At 41.0% G+C, this 19,855-nt stretch overlaps 1 protein-coding gene across 1 annotated transcript in view; it reads right to left on the bottom strand.

Moving 5' to 3' along the window:
• UXS1 (UDP-glucuronate decarboxylase 1) overlaps window positions 1–19,855 on the bottom strand; it is a 626,440-nt gene that overhangs the window by 444,586 nt on the left and 161,999 nt on the right. The window contains exon 4 of the mRNA XM_053707629.1: window positions 2,632–2,675. Within this exon, the coding sequence (XP_053563604.1) occupies window positions 2,632–2,675 (44 nt within the window). The remainder of the gene's footprint in view (window positions 1–2,631; window positions 2,676–19,855) is intronic.

Below are 19,855 nucleotides of genomic sequence, written 5' to 3'. Positions count from 1 at the left end.
GAGAGAGAGGACGGGAGAGAGAGGAAAGAGAGAGAGCGGAGGAGAGAGAGAGAGAGAGAGAGAACGGGAGAGAGAGGAGGAGAGAGAGAGAGAGAGAGAGAGAGAGAGAGAGAGATGGGGGAGAGAGGAGGAGACAGAGAGAGAGAGAGGGGGGGGGGAGAGAGAGGGGGAGAGAGAGGAGGGGAGAGAGAGGAGTGGAGAGAGAGGAGGAGAGAGAGAGAGAGGAGTGGAGAGAGAGGAGGAGAAAGAGAGAGAGAGAACGGGAGAGAGAGGAGGAGAGAGGGATGGGGAGAGAGAGGGGGAGAGACAGAGAGAGGGGGGAGAGAGTGAGAGAGAGAGGGGGAGAGACAGAGAGAGGGGGGAGAGAGTGAGAGAGAGAGAGGGGGAGAGAGAGAGGGGAGAGAGAGAGAGAGAGAGGGGGAGAGAGGGGGGGAGAGGGGGGGAGAGAGAGGGGGGGAGAGAGAGGTGGAGGAGAGAGAGAGCATGGGGGGAGAGAGAGGTGGAGGAGAGAGAGAGCATGGGGGGAGAGAGAGGTGGAGGAGAGAGAGAGCATGGGGGGAGAGAGAGAGTGGGTGGGAGAGAGAGGTGGGGGAGAGAGAGAGCATGGGGGGAGAGAGAGAGAGAGAGGGAGAAGGGAGGGGGAGAGAGAGGGGAGGGGGAGAGAGAGCATAAAAGAGGGGGGGAGAGAGAGCGTAAAAGAGGGTGGAGAGAGCGTAAAAGAGAGGGGGAGAGAGTGCAAAAGAGAGGGGGGAGAGAGCGCAAAAGAGAGGGGGGAGAGAGCGCAAAAGAGAGGGGGGGAGAGCACGCAAAAGAGAGGGGGAGAGAGAGCGAACAAAAGAGAGGGGGGGGAGAGAGAGAGTAAAAGAGGGGGGAGAGAGAGCACAAACGAGAGGGGGGAGAGAGCGCAAAAGAGAGTGGGGGAGAGAGCACAAAAGGGAGGGGGGAAAGAGAGAGCACAAAAGAGGGGGGAGAGAGAGAGCACAAAAGAGAGGGGGGGAGAGAGCACAAAAGAGAGGGGGGAGAGAGAGCACAAAAGAGAGGGGGGGGAGAGAGCGTAAAAGAGGGGGGGGAGAGCACGAAAGAGATGGAGGAGAGAGAGAGCGCAAAAGAGAAGGGGGAGAGAGCGCAAGAGAGAGAGGGGGAGAGAGAGAGCGCAAAAGAGAGGGGGAGAGAGAGCGCTCAAAAGAGGGGGTGAGAGAGAGCGCGCAAAAGAGAGGGGGGGAGAGAGAGAACAAAAGAGAGGGGGGGGAGAGAGAGAGAACAAAAGAGAGGGGGAGAAAGAGAGAGAGAGCTCAAAAGAGAAGGGGGATCTACGAGAGATATTGAAATATGTGGTACAAAATATAAAATGAGAAATAATTGTGCAGAATGAGACATTTTTGTATAGTGCATTTTGGAAGACCAACAGTCACAATTTTACTATCATTCACTGCTCATCATATACGTTCGATAATTTTTATCTTCTCTTGTATCTGTCTTATTCTGTTCTATGAGTTTATCCCTGAATATACCACACATGTAACCATTTATGCATGCCATGCACCATTAAGTGGATATTATAGATACATATATATTATGATTTCTTATTTTCTCAATAAAAAACTTTTTGCTCAAAAAAAAAAAAAAGAGGGGGAGAGAGAGAGAGCTCAAAAGAGAGGGGGAGAGAGCAAAAGAGAGGGGGAGAGAGAGACCTCAAAAGAGAGGGGGAGAGAGAGAGCTCAAAAGAGAGGGGGAGAGAGAGAGCTCAAAAGAGAGGGGGAGAGAGAGAGCTCAAAAGAGAGGGGGAGAGAGAGAGCTCAAAAGAGAGGGGGAGAGAGAGAGCTCAAAAGAGAGGGGGAGAGAGAGAGCTCAAAAGAGAGGGGGAGAGAGAGAGCTCAAAAGAGAGGGGGAGAGAGAGAGCAAAAGAGAGGGGGAGAGAGAGAGCAAAAGAGAGGGGGAGAGAGAGAGCAAAAGAGAGGGGGAGAGAGAGAGCAAAAGAGAGGGGAGAGAGAGAGCGCAAGGGGCGGGAGCGCTGTACTGCAAAAAATGGCCTGTGTGAACGGGCTTTAGGACTAGTATATATATATATATATATATATATATATATATATATATATATATATATATATATATATATATATATATATATATATATATATATATTTATGAATGAATAGAATATATTCTGATTTGTGAAGTACATTGGAATATGAAATATTCATATTTTCATGTTGGGTGAGCACGTTTGAGAATATGCTATCAGGTTTGCACGCGAATTGGCTCTTAGGTTTTTATTTTCCTTTTTTTTTGTTCCATTGATTTCTATGGGGGAATAGGTTATTGCACTGCGATATTGAAAGTTCAGATTTTTGCGCTCGTCGGTTTAGGTTTCTCCCCCCACTTTTTTTGCTCCATTGACTTCTATGGGGGAATAGGTTATTGTGCGTGGCTTTTTAAACTCGTCGGGTTAGCACACAGGCGATAACATTTTACTTTCAACTTATAATACGTGCAAATGCGCAAACATTTTACTTCAAGTGCAGTTAGCATGTGAGGAAAAACACTAAATACTGCTCGACTCGTAATCCGGACACTTATTATTTTGGAGGGCTTGGGGGTTGCAAACGTGGTCCATCAAATTGGTTATCTTACCTTTTTTCTAAATCTCGTATCTTTTCTCTCAAGGGAGAAATTATCTAAAAAATAAACAAATAAAATAAAATAGAAAAATAACACATTAGATATTTTGCTCACTTGGTTTAATGGTGAAAATATAATCATTTTAATTATACCAATAAATAAATACCAAAACTACCAAGGATTTTTAATATTATCACACTGGGCAATCTATACAGTGTACATCTATTCTAATGTTTTTTTCTGTACATATAAATGGTCAACTTAAGTAACCATTAAAAAACCACAAAATGAATAAACAAAAGAAACAAGTCAGTGTAACATGCATACAATGTCAACAACAACAACAACAACAACAAAAACACTAATTCTATATGTCAAATGTATATATAAGAATGTAGCTTTTTCTTTGTTGAAAGTGAAAATCCCCTTTATGTAGCTTTAAGGGGTAATCTCTTATAACTTGCAATTTCTGGGGAATAAAACGTAATCCTAACAATTTTCTCTATTGACCACAAATGTTGCAAGGTAATCATATATAATTAACCCTTTAAGGACACAGCTTTCAGTCTGCTCAATGACGGAAAAATTCTGTCATATGTCCTTAAGAGGTTAAAGCAAAAGAAAGAAAATAACTATTTTGACAAAATGTCCTTGTAGTTTAAGCCATCCGCCCTTACTTATTGTGTTCTTCTAATCCAATTCGAATGCTTCAATTTCTTTTGAGATTTTGTCCTTCATACTCAAGGAGATTCTAATCATGGAGTGATATTTCAGATTTATTTATTCCCATTGCATGTATGTTTGGGCTATTCAGTGAAGAAGGTTATTTGGTTTTGAACATGCTGCCTGGTAGGTAATAAGCATTACTACTTAGACTTCTCTATGAACACTATTATGTTATTACATTTTTAACAACTACCATGTTTGTTCTACTTGGGTAATAGAGAACATATTTTAGTATTTTTATTCTTTTCTGCCTAATAAAGTTATTTGTGCTGACCCACATGAGCCATAAGAAATCTATAATTCCGGTATAGAGGAATTATATTCTGATCAGTTAATTACTTTATAAGCTATGAAAAAAGATGGTAACACCAGTCACCAATATATATGTTTCATAAATAAAATACAAATAATCTCAAATTCAATACTCTGAGAAATTCCATTCATTTAGGCGGAACATATTTTTTTTATAATTTTCCTCCTAATATCTATCTAAAAACTACTATTTAAAGCAATGTGGAATATTTATTTATAGTATCATATGTGGCCTTGTATGACAAGCCATTTGAAAATCTAATAGATTATGTCCACTTTCCTTGAAAATAATTGAGGATAGATTCAGTCCCTAGGTTTTTCTGTTTTACCAATATTTTTATTATTATTCTACTTTATGAAGCGCCAACATATTCCACAGCACTGGCCATGGGTACAATTCATTTAAATAAAACAATGATATAAAACTTGTAAGACAGGACAAAATTTACAAACACATACAGGAGGAATTGAGGGCCCTATTCCCGTGGAAATTTACAATCTAGAAATTAATAAAGAACTGAATAAAGTGAATATAGTGATTTGGATGGTTGCTCAGCAAGAGCCAGTGGTTAAGGCTTTATAAACAGCACAAGTAAACATACAAAAAAAGAGAACATAGAATATCCACCTGTTTCAGGGAATAGACAACTTCTGATATAAATAATGCATTTTAAACAATGTGTTTTCGTCTTGTGAGGGATTAGGATTGTGAACAAAAAGTAAATTTATGCTTACCTGATAAATTGATTTCTTCTATTATACGACGAGTCCACGGATTCATCCTTTACTTGTGGGATATTATCCTCCTGCTAACAGGAAGTGGCAAAGAGCACCACAGCAAAGCTGTCTATATAGCTCCTCCCTTGACTCCACCCCCCAGTCAAAACCTGAATTCTTTGCCGCTAATTAAGTCATTTGAAAAGCGGTATCTGTAATAAAAGAATTAACTAGCTTGAGAGCCTTAATTCTATCTAAAATATCATCTAATGGGGTCTCAACTTTAAGAGCCTCTTCTAGAGCCTCGAACCAAAAAGCAGCTGTAGTAGTTACAGGAACAATGCATGCTATAGGTTGTAGAAGAAAACCCTGATGAATAAACAATTTCTTTAGAAGACCCTCTAATTTTTTATCTATAGGATCTTTGAAAGCACAACTGTCCTCAATAGGTATAGTTGTACGCTTAGCCAGGGTAGAAATAGCTCCCTCCACCTTAGGGACCGTCTGCCACGAACCCAGAATGGTGTCAGATATGGGAAACATTTTCTTAAAAGTAGGAGGGGGAGAGAATGGAATGCCTGGTCTATCCCATTCCTTAGTAACAATGTCCGAAATCCTCTTAGGGACTGGAAAAATATTAGTGTAAGTAGGGACCTCTAGATATCTATCCACTTTACACAATTTCTCTGGTGGAATTACAATAGGGTCACAATCATCCAGAGTCGCTAAAACCTCCCTGAGCAACAAGCGGAGGTGTTCAAGCTTAAAGGGACAGTATACACTCATTTTCATATAACTGCATGTAATAGACACTACTATAAAGAATAATATGCACAGATACTGATATAAAAATCCAGTATAAAACTGTTTAAAAACTTACTTAGAAGCTGTCAGTTTGGCTCTGTTGAAAAGGTAGCTGGAAAGCCCACTGCAAGTGGCAAATAAGACACTTCCCCCCTCCCCCTTCTTTTGCATATGAAAAGACCCTTTACACAAACAGGAGCAAGCTGGAGTAGGTAGTCGAGCGTATTCACATAAAACTTTGGGGCTTGGTTAGGAGTCTGAAAATCAGAGCAATGTTATTTAAAAATAAGCAAAACTATACATTAATTTAAAAAAAAAACGTTATGGGCTATATAAATAGATTATCTACAAAACATTTATGCAAAGAAAAAATGAGTGTATAATGTCCCTTTAAAGGGCCACTAAACCCAAAATCTTTCTTTCATGATTCAGATAGAGAATACAAATTTAAACAACATTACAATTTACTTCTATTATTTATTTTGCTTCATTTTTTAGATATCCTTAGTTGAAGAAAAAGCAATGCACATGGGTGAGCCAATCACACAAGGCTTCTATGTGCAGCAACCAATCAGCAGCTACTGAGCATATCTATATATGCTTTTCAGCAAAGAATATCAAGAGAATAAAACAAATTAGATAATAGAAGTAAATTAGAAAGATGTTTAAAATTGCATTCTCTTTCTAAATCATGAAAGAAAAAATTTGGGTTTCATGTCCCTTTAAAGGGACACTCAGCCCAAAAATTTTCTTTCATGATTCAAGTAGAGAATAAAATTTTAAACAACATTCCAATTTACTTCTATTAACTAATTTGCTTCATTCTTTAGATATCCATTGTTGAAGAAATAGCACTGCACATGGGTGAGCCAATCACAGGAGGCATCTATGTGCAGCAAACAATTAGCAGCTACAGGGCCTATCTAGATATGCTTTTCAGCAAAGTATATCAAGAGAATGAAGCAAATTAGATAATAAAAGTAAATTAGAAAGTTGTTTAAAATTGCACGCTCTTTCTAAATCATGAAAGAAAAAATTTGGGTTTCATGTCCCTTTAAACTTAAAGGCCGTCATATCTGAGTCTGTTTGAGGGAACATCTTTCCTGAATCAGAAAGCTCTCCCCCCACCCCCAAATCAGAACACTGTAAGGGTACATCGGAGATGGCCAATAAAGCATCAGAGGGCTCAGCATTTACTCTAATACTGGACCTACTGCGCTTAGCCTGCAAACCAGGCAGTTTAGATAATACCTCTGTAAGGGTAGTAGACATAACTGCAGCCATATCTTGCAGAGTGAAAGAATTAGACGCACTAGAAGTACTTGGCGTCGCTTGGGTGGGCGTTAAAGGTTGTGACACTGTGTTGGGGAGAAGTAGATGGCATAACCTGATTCTCTTCTGACTGAGAATCATCCTGAGACATACTTTTATCAGCTAAAATATGTTCTTTACAATGCAAGGACCTTTCGGTACATGAGGGACACATTTAAGTGGGTGTTCCACAATGGCTTCTAAACACATGGAACATTGACTTTCCTCAATGTCAGACATGTTAACACAGGCTAGTAATGACCACAAACAGACTTGCAAACACTTTATTTTATGAAAAAAATAACAATCTGAAAAAAAAGCATACAATTTTTCCAAAACTGCTTTAAAACGATAAAATTACCACAATTTTATAATAAATACATCCCAACTTGTCAGCAAAGATTGCCCCACAAGGAAAGGAAAACTTAACCCTTACCAAAAAAACGTTGTGCTATAAAAATGTTAAAAGCAACCAAAAACACCACCTGCCCTCAGGGGTCTGTAAAATCGGGTTAACCCTTCGATTAGGCCCAAACTGTCTCTGAAAGGCCCACCGGAGTTGGAGCTTGCTGCTTTTCTGGGAAAAACAACTGCGCAACTGAGCCGCGAAAATAGGCCCCGCCCATCTCACTCGATGTCTCACAGCCTAAAATAACCGCACCAGAGCGGTCTAAAACCTAGCCATGTGGGTTCATAAATCCCTTAAGTGAAGCCATGTGTACCCTCCATCCATCCATAAAGTAAAAAATGTTTGCCATAAAAAACGGAATCTGTAACTCCCAACATAGAAACGTTTGCCCACAGACATCATATCATCAGTGTCAACCATTTTTATTTAGCCCAATATACAGGCCCAGTAATACCCTTCTCTATACATTAGGATTACTGCTTACCCTTTCCCTCATGGGGATACTGTCAGCCAAGTCTGAAATAACACAGTCTCTCCAGAAAAAAAATAACTGAACATACCTCAATGCTTGTAGAATGAAAAAAACGTTCCTCACACTGAAGTTTCTTAAGTACTCCTCAGCCATTCTGTGGGAACTACTCTGGATCTTAGCAACAAATGCTAAGATCATCAGTCTCCAGGCAGAAATCTTCATCCATCTGCTGCCTGGGAGAAAATAGCACTCACCGGTACGATTTAAAATAAAAAACTCTTGCTTGAAGAAAATAAAAACTAACATTTTATCACCTCTTTCACTTTACCCTTCCTATTACTTAGAGTAGGCAAAGAGAATGACTGGGGGGATGGAGTCAAGGGAGGAGCTATATAGACAGCTTTGCTGTGGTGCTCTCTGCCACTTCCTGTTAGCAGGAGGATAATATCCCACAAGTAAAGGATGAATCCGTGGACTCGTCGTATATTATAGAAGAAAGGTACAAAATTTAGAACTAGAAGGGCCACACTCTTAAAAATATCAAGCCCCAAGGCAGAACACGCAGTGATCTGAGATGTCATTGTAGAAAATGCCGATAATCACTCAAAGAGTTGAGTGAAAAACAGCACACCAGTCTTTGTGGGGCACAGAATAAAAGGACCTGCCAAGTCCCAATGCACAATCCAGCAAACAAAAGATATTCCAGCCTCCAAAATTTAAAAAGAAATTGTGTATAATTGAACATACACAGGTAAATGCCCTTATATACCCTCACCTGTTGTTCATCTTCATGTGATAAGCTAATTGCACAGCAGTGACATCTTGTGGATGCAAAAAATAATGCATCACAAAATTATTTTCATCACAAGAAGAGAACAAGTATATACAAAAATATTAGGTACATTGCACATTATTAACAGAGAAATTAAGCAATACTTTTGTTTTTACATATTATAATTGCAGCTTAATGTATTTAGAAAAATAGACTCCAATCAAAATCCTTATTCATCCCTTTGGGCCTCAATGTCTCTAACATATATCCAGAACTTCTCTCTGGTTTTCAACAATCGTTCCCTGTCTCCACCTCCCCTAGGCCTTTCCACCTGTTATATGATTTGAAACCTAAGTTGGCTGATGTTGTGTCCCATAGAGAGGAAGTGAGAGGAAACTGGAGCATCTTTATTATTACATCTTATAATAATAATAATAATAATTTGCGATTTATATAGCGCTTTTCTCCATGTGAGACTCAAAGCACTTTACAAATATACCAACATAAGACATAAAAGTTAGGAGTTTCTGAAGGTCAGATAAGCAGACTGAATGCCTGATCGAATAGGTGGGTCTTTAGCTTTTTTTAAAAGTCTGTAAGGACGGTGCCTCTCTGATTGCGCACGGAAAAGAGTTCCAGAACGTAGGGGCAGCGTGGCAGAATGCTCTGGAGCCTGAGTTTGTCCTTATTCTTGGCACTGAGAGGAGGGATGTGTTGGCTGACCTAAGTGAACGGGATGGGATGTAGGGTGTCAGGAGCTCTTTCAGGTACTGTGGGCCTTGGTTGTTTAAGGCTTTGAAGGTCAGCAGGCCAATTTTAGAATATGTTCGCCATTTAATTGGAAGCCAATGCAGGGACTGGAGAACAGGTGTTATGTGGCAGGAGCGAGTTTGATTGGTCAATAGTCTGGCTGCTGCATTTTGTACTGTCTGAAGGCGATGGAGTTCTTTTTTTGGGAGGCCCAAGTAAAGTGCATTGCAGTAATCTAGCCTAGAGGATACAAATGCATGGATTAATGTTGGCATATCATCCGGTGGAATTAAGTGTTGTATCCTGGCTATGTTTTTCAGATGATAGTAGGCAGATTTTATTACGGAGGAAATCTGCTGTTTAAAAGATAGTCCAGCGTCAATCAGCACTCCGAGGTTTTGTACCTTTGCTGAACTAACGAGTTCAGAGCCTCCAAGCTCCAGGCCAGTTGGGTGATCGTGGGATATTTTTGATGCCCGGGGTCCCCTCACCAAGAGTAACTCTGTTTTGTCCGGGTTCACTTTGAGACAGCTAGCATTCATCCATTCTATGAGGTCTGTTAAGCAACTGTTTATGCGGCATGCTGGGTCTGTACTATCTGGAGCAAAGGAGAAGTAAAGTTGTGTGTCATCAGCGTAACAATGATACCTTAGGCCATGTCGGTTAATGATGTCCCTCAGTGGTAGTAAGTAAATTGCGAATAGCATGGGAGACAGGATAGATTCTTGTGGAACTCCGCAGGCCAGTTCTGTTGGTGCTGATGAGCTTGATCCTGATATTACTCTCTGTGATCTACCAGCGAGGAAAGATTTAAACCAGTTAAGGACTGTGCCTCCTAGACCACAGATGTACTGCAAGCGCTCTATTAGAATCCTATGGTCAATGGTGTCAAATGCAGCAGAGAGATCCAGGAGGATTAGGATGGAGTAATCACCTTTGTCTTTTGCCATGAGGAGATCATTTAGCACTCGGACTAGCGTTGTTTCAGTGCTGTGGCGGCATCTGAAGCCTAACTGGAAAGGATCGAATATGTTTAGGCGTGATAGATGGGCTTCCAGTTGAGTTGCCACTACTTTTTCAATTATTTTCCCCAGAAATGGGAGGTTGGATACCGGTCTGTAATTAGTCATGCAGTCTGGGTCTAATAAAGGTTTCTTTATGAGTGGTTTTACAACAGCTTCTTTTAGAGGATCTGGAAAGTCTCCTGTTTTTAGTGAACACTGCACTATTTTTGTGAGGACTGGGGCGAGTGTTTCAATGCATCCAGATATGAGCTGAGTTGGAGCAGGGTCTAAGTCACACGTAGTAGGGTGCAACTTTTGTGTTTTTAACTTCATTTATAAAAGTGGACCATAAACTGGGGCAATCTGGCATTCCATTGTAGTGGTTCTGGTGTGTAACTGTTTGGCCTGCTGTGATAGCAGTTCGGATTGAGGAAATCTTGTCTCTGAAGAAGTTTGCAAATGCTTCACATTTATCCTGAGAAAAGTTGGTGGGGCTAAGAATGCATGCTGGTTTGCAGAGCCTTTCTACTGTGCGAAACAGTTGCCTGGGTCTATTGTGGGAGAGTGCAATTTTGCATGATAAAAATGAAGATTTTTTATGAGTTATCTTGGATTGATATTTATTTAGATGTTTGGTAAGAGCGGCTATATCCTCTGGATCATGTGTTCTGCGCCACTTTCTCTCGAGCTTACGTCCTGTTCTTTTCATTTCTCTGATGGAGCTATCAAACCACGGTGCATTGTTGTGGGTTTGGACAGTGCATATGCGAGATGGTGCAATGCTTTCTAGGGTGTCTCTCACGGTTTTGTTGTAGAGCCGGACTAAGGAGCTGGGGTCCTCGCAGGTGCTCATTAGTTCACTTAGATCCATATGTGATGCTACATCCAGTGGTGTCACCCCTTTTAATGAGCGGTGTTTGACCAGGTTCTGAGGCTGGTGTCTGGTTGATTGTGATACAATGGAGAAGTGAATGGAGTGGTGGTCTGACCAGGTAACTGGGTTTACAGTTACTGGTAACACTTCTAGTCCAGACTGAAACACTAGATCAAGTGTATGACCTTTTCTGTGGGTGGGAGTGGTGACGATTTGTGTAAAGCCGAGTGTACTCATCAAGCTGAGGAGATCCTGCCCAAGCAGGGATAGGTTGTTGTCAATCCAAGTGTTGAAGTCTCCGAATATAAGCCATCTGGGGTGTTCCAGGATTAAGCCAGCCAAAAGGTCTGGGAGTTCCTGAAGAAATCTCTTCCCATCTCCTGGGGGTCTGTATATTAGCAGTATTCGGAATTCTCTCTCTATTGAGAGGCTGGCAGCTACACATTCAAAAGATTGGGTTTTGTGGACTGATATTGGTCTGGGATTTAAGGATGATTTTGCACAGATCATAACTCTGCCTCCCTTGCAATCTTGTCTCGGGCGGTGGAACACTGTGTAATTGTCTGGAATAGCTGCCTCTAGAATAGGCCCTGCATTTTCATCTAACCATGATTCTGTGATGCATGCTAATTTGCATGTTTCAATAAGGTCGGAAATAATAGCTGTTTTGTGCTTTATTGATCTGGCATTGCATAGGATTGCTCTGATAGGACAGTCTTGGGATTCTGAGTTTTTGCTCTGTACTTTGGTGACAACGTGTCTTCTAATAGGGATCACACAAAGAGATTTTCTTGATTTGATAGTCCGTTGTTTGTGGCTTTTAGGTTGGATCACTTCAATTGGTCTTGCGGGTGGACAGGGTGGCGGGGCAGCTGTGATAGTGTCAGGATATAGAACTTTACATTTTGATTTTCCTCCACGACAGCCCCTGTCGGTCCCTTTGAAATTGCTGAGTGATTTTAGGGTAGCCACTAGTGAGGGACTGAGTGCTGCGACCGCTTTTTGGGGTCTTAAGGAGTGCAGATGTTAAAATAGCTTCTAGTATTTGTAGGAATGTTAGCAGTGGGGGCTGGTTACATTGCCCTGCTCTATAGGATTCAGGCCAGAGTGAGGTGTGAGATTTTGCACTTCAGGCTGCATTGTAGATAACAGATAAGAAAGCATGCAGGGGTTTTAAAATCTTATGTTAGATTTGTGTTCAGTTATCCTCTCCCTTACCTCTCTACAGCTCTCGCCAATGTAAATTAGGCCACATGGACATTTGATAAGATAAACGCAGTGAGTTGCCCTGCAGGTTAAATATTTGTTAATTTTACATTTCTTTCCATTGACGGGATGATAAAAATTCTCTCCTTTTATAATGGAGCTGCAATTGCTACAGCTCAAACATGGGTAGCAGCCACTCCTTTTTTGAACCTATAATTCTGTGGCCATTTTGTTTATTACTACCAAGAACTATAGGTTCAAAAAGGAATTGTTGCTACCCATGTTTGAGCTGTAGCAATTGCAGCTCCATGATAACACATTGCAACTGAACTGTTACTTAAGTGTAACTGCCTTATTTAAAAATAACCTGCAGAAAATGTTTCACTAAAAAATGTCATTGCTTTAAGTGAAAAAAAGTTCTGCCTTTGGGATATCAAGAAGTATTTATTAGCAAAATAAGCAATACATACTCAAAAATAATATTATGGTGATTGAATGAAAGCAGCCATAGTCACAAACATTAAATTATAGGCTTATTGTGAAAATAAATAATATACATATATACAGGACCCAAGCAAATAAGACCACCTCATGAGTTTTGCACAGTATAACAGCATCACAAGCTAAACAATAATTCACATTAGCACTCCAGTTTGCTGAGCAGTAGATCTATGGCGTTACTTATTAAGGTAGGATATTTACAGAAATTACAGAAAGCAAAGTTAACACAAATGTTCAAGATGAACAACTTCCTAACTAGGCATTAGCCACTGTAAACCAAAGAAGAGACTTAATGCTAAAATATCAATAGAGAAAAACAAAATTCATTCTTACCTGATAAACTCATTTCTTTCTTGGTGTCCACGAGACCTTTACTCTTGGGAGGTACTCCACCGGCACACAAGAAGAAGCAAAGAGACCTACACCAAAGCTTTGAAATATCCCTCCTACTTCCCTTAGCCTCCCAGTATTATGTATAGCCAAGGATAGGAAGAAAGATAGTAGGGTAAATAGGGGCAACTAAAAACCGTCACTAATATTGAACAATTAGTGGGTTTGTTTACTCTCACAACAAAAACATTAATTAATTTATCAGGTAAGAATACATTTTGTTTTCTTTCCTAAGGTGGTGAAAGTTCGCAAGACTTTACTCTTGGTAATTTACACCAAAGCTGTGGAGTCCACAAAAAAATGGTTGGGACAAGAAAACACTGTCTGAAGAACGTTCCTGCGAAATGCTGCCTCACCCAAGGCAAACACATCAAAATGATCAAATTTGGTAAAAGTGTGTAAAGAGGACCAAGTTGCAGCTTTGCAAATTTGTTCTACTGAAGCCTCATTCTTAAAAGCCCTAAAAGTAGAAACAGAACGAGTGTAATGAGTTGTAATTGTTAAAGGTGGCAAATGTCCTACCTCAGAGTAAGATCTGTGAATCAAAACACTTCAATCAAGAAGCTAGAAAAACAGAAGTGGCCTTCTGGCCCTTACGATTACCCACAAACAAAAAAAATAAACTTGAGGACCGATGAAAAGCCTTAGTTTCTTGTACATAGAACGTCAACACCCTGACTACATCCAAATTATGCAATAATCTCTCCTTCGAGGATTTTGAACTTGGACATAAAGACGGCACAACAATCTCCTCAGTAATATTCTCTAAAGAAATAACCTTATGAAACAACTAGACAAAGTACATAACGCTGCCTTGTCCTGGTAAAAAAACAAATATGGAGGCACACAAGAAAGAGCTGACAATTTGAACATCCTCCTAGCTGAGGAAATGGCAAGAAACAACAAAACTTTCTAGGATAACAACTGAATATCTATAGAAGGTATGGGTTCAAAAGGAAGAGATAGCAGAACTCTCAGAACTAAATTTACACTCCATGGAGGCAAAATAGTCTTAATAAATAGAGCATCTCTAGCCAAACACTGAAAGTTAGAAGCACTTAACTGGTCTGAAGTTCTTGCTAAAATTAAAGACATTTATACAATGTTGGATAAAGTAGCTTGGATACAAGATAATGCCGATTTCTTTTATATAATATGGTACTACTGGTTATTAAAATGGTAACTAAATAGGATAAGAGAGCAAAATTTTACCGATATTCACAAAACTACATAGCTGTAAACTATAGATTGCTTAAATGACATGAAAATAAGAGATTCATATTGAATTGGAGTACCCCCCAAACTCTAAATTTTAGCAAGGTAAAAATCCTTTATTACTCTCCCACTTCTTTATCCCATATATCCTGTTCATGCTTTATTTTCTTTCATGTACAGCATTTAAGTTACATGCTAATGACATTATAACAATTTAATATATCTGCAGCAACAGTCTGTTATAATAGTTACCAATAATATATAAATATTGTTTGAATGTATCAATAAGTATCGTTCACTGTAGTTTCAGTTGCATTATTCTTTTGTTTGCAAACATTAATAAAAAAACAAAACAATTTCAAAATAATAACAGAACCTCTATCTTTGTCTTCTTAACTAGGCAAAGAAAATACTGGGAGGGTAAGGGAAGTAGGAGAGATATTTCAAAGCTCTGGTGTAGGGTGTCTTTGCCTCCTCCTGGTGGCCAGGTGAAGTACTTCCCAAGAGTAAGGTCTCATGAACTCTCATCACCTTAAGAAAGAAACACAGTTATATAGAGTAAGTAACAGAAAACATACTTTATGCTTACCTGATAATTTAATTTTCTTCCGTGGGAAAGAGTCCACAGCTGCATTCATTACTTGTGGGGAAAAAAGAACCTGGCCATCAGGAGGAGGCAAAGATACACCAGCCAAAGGCTCAAATGCTCTTCCCCCTATCCCCCAGTCATTCTGCCGAGGAACAAGGACCAGTGGAAGAAATATCAAGGTGAAAGGGTGCCAGAAGACTATACATGGAAAACGCATAAAAAAAAACGGGCGGGGTCTGTGGACTCTTTACCACGGAAGAAAATGAAATTATCAGGCAAGCATAATTTATTAAAGAAAGAAATGAAAGGAAATCCGGTACTTCTTATTGTAACTTTGTAGAAACATGGCTTTATTGGCAAATAAAAACAAGTTCCACCAGCTCCAACAATTCACTCATTGCAGCAAACAAACAACAGCACGGGATGGTGGTCACTAATGCTGATGCGTTTCGGCTTCCCACGCCGTAGTCATAGCATAATTAGTGACCATCACCCTTGGTTTAAAAAGGTGTCACTTTCACCCTATTGGTTAAAATGTTAAACACACCTCCTGTGCCTTTAAGGTAAAACCTCTGTGTGAGGCAATATAACATGACTGTTAGTATTCATAGGATATGTGTATTCTTATTAATATACCTTTATACCTCAGTTATACATATCAATGTACTTCTATTTGAGTAAAGCTTGTGTCAATATAATACAAATGCCAAAGTTTAATTCAGTTAGAGTATGATAAGAGCAATGATATGCTATTAAAGAAATGATGGCATTGAGGAACTGCTTGGATAAATCCACATTTGAGACACAAGTGAGTTAACAAATAGGCTAGTCTCTAGAGATTATCCTAAGAAAATGGTATTAGGTATCAAGAAAGAGATAAGCAAAAGAGATAGGGACTCCCTGTTGGTGATAAATAAAAGCAAAAGTAGCAACCAGACTAAGGGCTACACACAAAATACAACAACATTCCTGACAACTTACAGTGACCAGTATGGGGAGATTTGTAATATAGTCTCCAAACATTTTTCCTTACTCCAAGTGGATGAAGGTTTGGCTGATGTAGCCAGAAAAGGCTGCCGCTTTGCTTTCAGAAAAGGGGCCACAATAGGTAATAAGGTGGCACCCACTATGCTTAGAGCTAGGAGTAGGGACACCTCAAGCTCTTGGCTGAGCACCAAGGGGGTCTTTAGATGTCATTAAACTGACTGTATAGCATGAAACCATCTATCCGTGGGAAATGGTTTTGAAGGGGGAGACTTTTGAACATGAGAGATGTTTTAATTGTAGGGCCACCTATATAATTTACCTTCTAACATGCACACAATGCAATTTACAATACATAGGAATGACCTCACGAGAGGTCAGATCTAGAATACGTGAGCACATTAACAATATTAAAACAGGTACCCTCACTACACCCTTGATTACACATTTTTCATAAGTCCACAATAAAAGCTCTGTCTCTTTAAACTGGACCATTGTAAAACATGTCCCATCTCCCCAGAGAGGAGGGGATAGAGATTTATTGCTAGCTAGAGAAGAGTTTTTTTTGGATACTGAAGCTTAAGACAAGGAGACCTTTTGGGCTAAACAGTGAATTTGATGTCATTAACTTTTGGCACTAGGGTCTATTCAGATTATCTATGTTTTTGAATGAGAAACACATAGCACATAACATAAAACAATATTTTGTATTGTAGTGTGCAAATGATGCATAATGTGAGATATAATTTACTAAAATTTGGCACTCTATGAGTTTCTCTATACTCACACTTGTGTACAATATCTTTCTTGGTACTCCCTGATTGAGACAAAACTCTATAGAACCAATGCATTTGCCCGTTTTTAACCGCAATTTATAAATACCATCATTTCTTTAATAGCATATCATTGCTCTTATCATACTCTAACTGAATTAACCTTTGACATTTGTATTAGATTGACACAAGCTTTACTCAAATAGAAGTACATTGATATGTATAACTGAGGTATAAAGGTATATTAATAAGAATACACATATCCTATGAATACTAAAAGTCATGTTATATTGCCTCACACAGAGGCTTTACCTTAAAGGTATAATCCTTAAGTATTTCGGCACAGGAGGTGTGTTTAACATTTTAACCAATAGGGTGAAAGTGACACCTTTTTAAACCAAGGGTGATGGTCACTAATTATGCTATGACTACGGCGTGGGAAGCCGAAACGCGTCAGCATTAGTGACCACCATCCCGTGCTGTTTGTTTGCTGCAATGAGTGAATTGTTGGAGCTGATGGAATTTGTTTTTATTTGCCAATAAAGCCATGTTTCTACAAAGTTACAATAAGAAGTACCGGATTTCCTTTCATTTCTTTCTTTCATCTATTTGAGCCTACGGGGGAGTCTGGTTATATCGCTCCTGGTTGAGCCCCCTCGTCCACCTAATAGAGAACAGAGGCAGGACTGCACAGTGATGTCAGACGCCGAACTGAGCTTGGCCACGCGAACTCACACAGCATCGAGGATCTCAGTTAGCTCGAGCAGGGGAGCAGACGGCAGAGCCGGAGATACCGCAGTTGGTGGGTGGATTGCACTCCCCCAGGACCGAGCACTGAAGCAACAATCAGTGAGTAATCATACATGTGAGCCATTATATTTGATTGATTTTTTCACTGACATTACTTGTTATAACCTATTGGGGTGGGGGCGAGGAGAGGTGCCTTGTCCTAGGATCACACGAATAGGAGAAATCACATTGCTTTAAGCATAATTTATGTTTTTCTTCCTAATGGGAAAGAGTCAACAGCTGCATTCATTACTTGTGGAAAAATTATACCAAAGCCAAAGAGAACACTGAATGCCAAGATCAGGAAGGTAAGAGGCGGCCCCATCTGAGGGAACCAGGACTGAACCACATCCCATAAATAAAAAAGTCCCGCTTTATCCAAAAGCAGGGAGCAAAAAACAAGAAGAAAAAAGGGCCCCAAGGACACAAACGACAGTCCCAAGCCTGGGTAAAAACCACATGCAACATCACCGAGCCAACAGGACTCAAAGCGCACTATTGCCCACAGGCAGATCCCATACACATGCCACCATAAGGGAACCCTGACCAACAACTCCCCAAAGGAAGAAGCAAGGTAAAGGGGTAACAAGCCAGAACCCTGTCTTCCAAAAGACAGATCAAACTACCTCGGGAGACTCCGGAAAGCCTCACTAGATGCCAGAACGTGACCAAGTCGAGACCGAAAGAGAATCTCAAGAACAGAAAACCGCACAGACAACTAAATAGAACGCTATAGTGCAGCCACAGATAAAGTGAAAAAAAACCCTTGTCCAGTTCCCCAGCTGGAGGGAACCAAGGAGTACTCCTTAAACCGAAAGAGACCAAGGCGCCTCCCTACGAGAACCCTGCAGCTTGGAAGAAAAGGAACCAGCAAAACCAAGTTCTTAGACAAAACACCCCTCCATGGATGGAAAATTCAGAGATCCAACCCCCCCCCCCCCCCCCGAGAGCTCAGAGAGCACCTCAACAGGGACCCACTGTCCAAAAGAAACAGAGACCCACTGTCCAAAAGAAACAGAGGCAGCTGAAAAGTCAAAAGGTGTCCAGAACCAAAGCTTAGGATCCTGAGATAACCAGGGACAACCTCCACAACCACAGAACCGCTGCAACGAGGATCCCCCAAACAAGGAAAGACCAACCTGTCAACGACAGTGAAAAGTTCATGGATGGAGTCCAACCCCCCCCTTGAATGAGAGGGAGGAAACACCACCAGCCACCTTGAAAGAGTGCGACCAGAACATGGGCAGAGTCCCACCATCAGAGGAACACCGAACCCAGAAGTCCATTCCCAAGGGCATCTCCTTCCCTGAAGCAGGGACAAAAGTAACACACACCCTGAGAAAAAAGTCTCCCAAGGGAAGACGGAGGACAAGGAAAATCTTGTCCCCCGGACACAAACTCAACACAGGGGTCAAATCTAACCCAAAACAAGCAAGCCCCCAAAGGAGCAGAGACTAACCGAGGTAGTAATCTTGTGGCCCCACAGGAGATACCAGTGGGGAAGATCTGAAGACAAAGTGACCCTACTAAGGTACTACACATGATGCTGATGCAAGGTTAGAGCACCAGAACAACGGACCCTCAAAGGAAGTCTAGAACACATTTCCGCACACAAAAACCAAAGGCCCCGAGTAGTCATAAGGAGGGGACAGACACAACCCATACGCCAGCGGGGAAAAAAAACAGGAAAAGCATAGACAGAACTATACCAACACCACCCGGAACCCCAGCCCAATCCCAGACCCACAAAGAGACCTGAAGAAAAGGACACCGACCGAAATTCTGGTCAGACACTACTCATCCGAGGAAGGAACCCGAAAAAAACAACAGGCAATCTATCAAAAGTTAAGAGAAGTTGGCGGAAAAAAAATGTAGAACCGATCTCAAGGCGATAGAACCCACGACACAGAGCAAAACTCCACGACATCCAGAAAACTAGTGTCCCACATCGGCACCCAACCCTAAGAGGGTGGAGAAAATTCTGGAAAAACCCAGAACTGAACAAGGAGACCCCAATAAAACCGGGTTCCAGCTAGAAGAAGCCTCCAGCAGCGAAAAAGGTGAACCAGGCCCTCACATGGCAAGTCACCCAAAAGCACTGCTGCTGGATCACCGAGAATGCAGGCATGATCCCGCTATGTCTCTCATACCGACAAGCGCTCCACTGCTGATCCACGAAGAGGATACATTAAAAGCGGAACAAAACAAGGTCCAGAGACCCTAGGAGTCTAAAACCACCCAAAGAGTAGCGAGAAGGCCCCCCTGAAGGAGAACCAAAGCAACGCGGTGGAAGCCACTGACCCAGCCCTGGGAGAGAGAGAGTGGCATGCCCAATCTCTCCCGGTATGCGAACCCGAAGGACCGGATGTAGATGTATAGAGTAGTTTGTGAAAGCAAACAATAAAACAAAGCACACAAGGTCCCACTAGACCTGCCAGGCGCCACTGACAACACAAAGTGCACACAAATTCCGGACCCAACAGTCTGCGAACAACTTCCAAGGATGTAACAGAAAGCAAGTCCATCCCAGATATTCCAGAGGGAACAATCAAATAAAAAAGTATCCTAACCGGATGAAAGAAAAGAAGGGAGCCCAAAGGCATCCTCCAAAAAAACTCTGGGAAAGGACATGAGCGAC

This window comes from Bombina bombina, chromosome 3, assembly GCF_027579735.1.
Source record: "Bombina bombina isolate aBomBom1 chromosome 3, aBomBom1.pri, whole genome shotgun sequence".
Classification (NCBI taxonomy): domain Eukaryota; kingdom Metazoa; phylum Chordata; class Amphibia; order Anura; family Bombinatoridae; genus Bombina; species Bombina bombina.
This window is presented reverse-complemented; position numbering and strand designations above follow the sequence as displayed.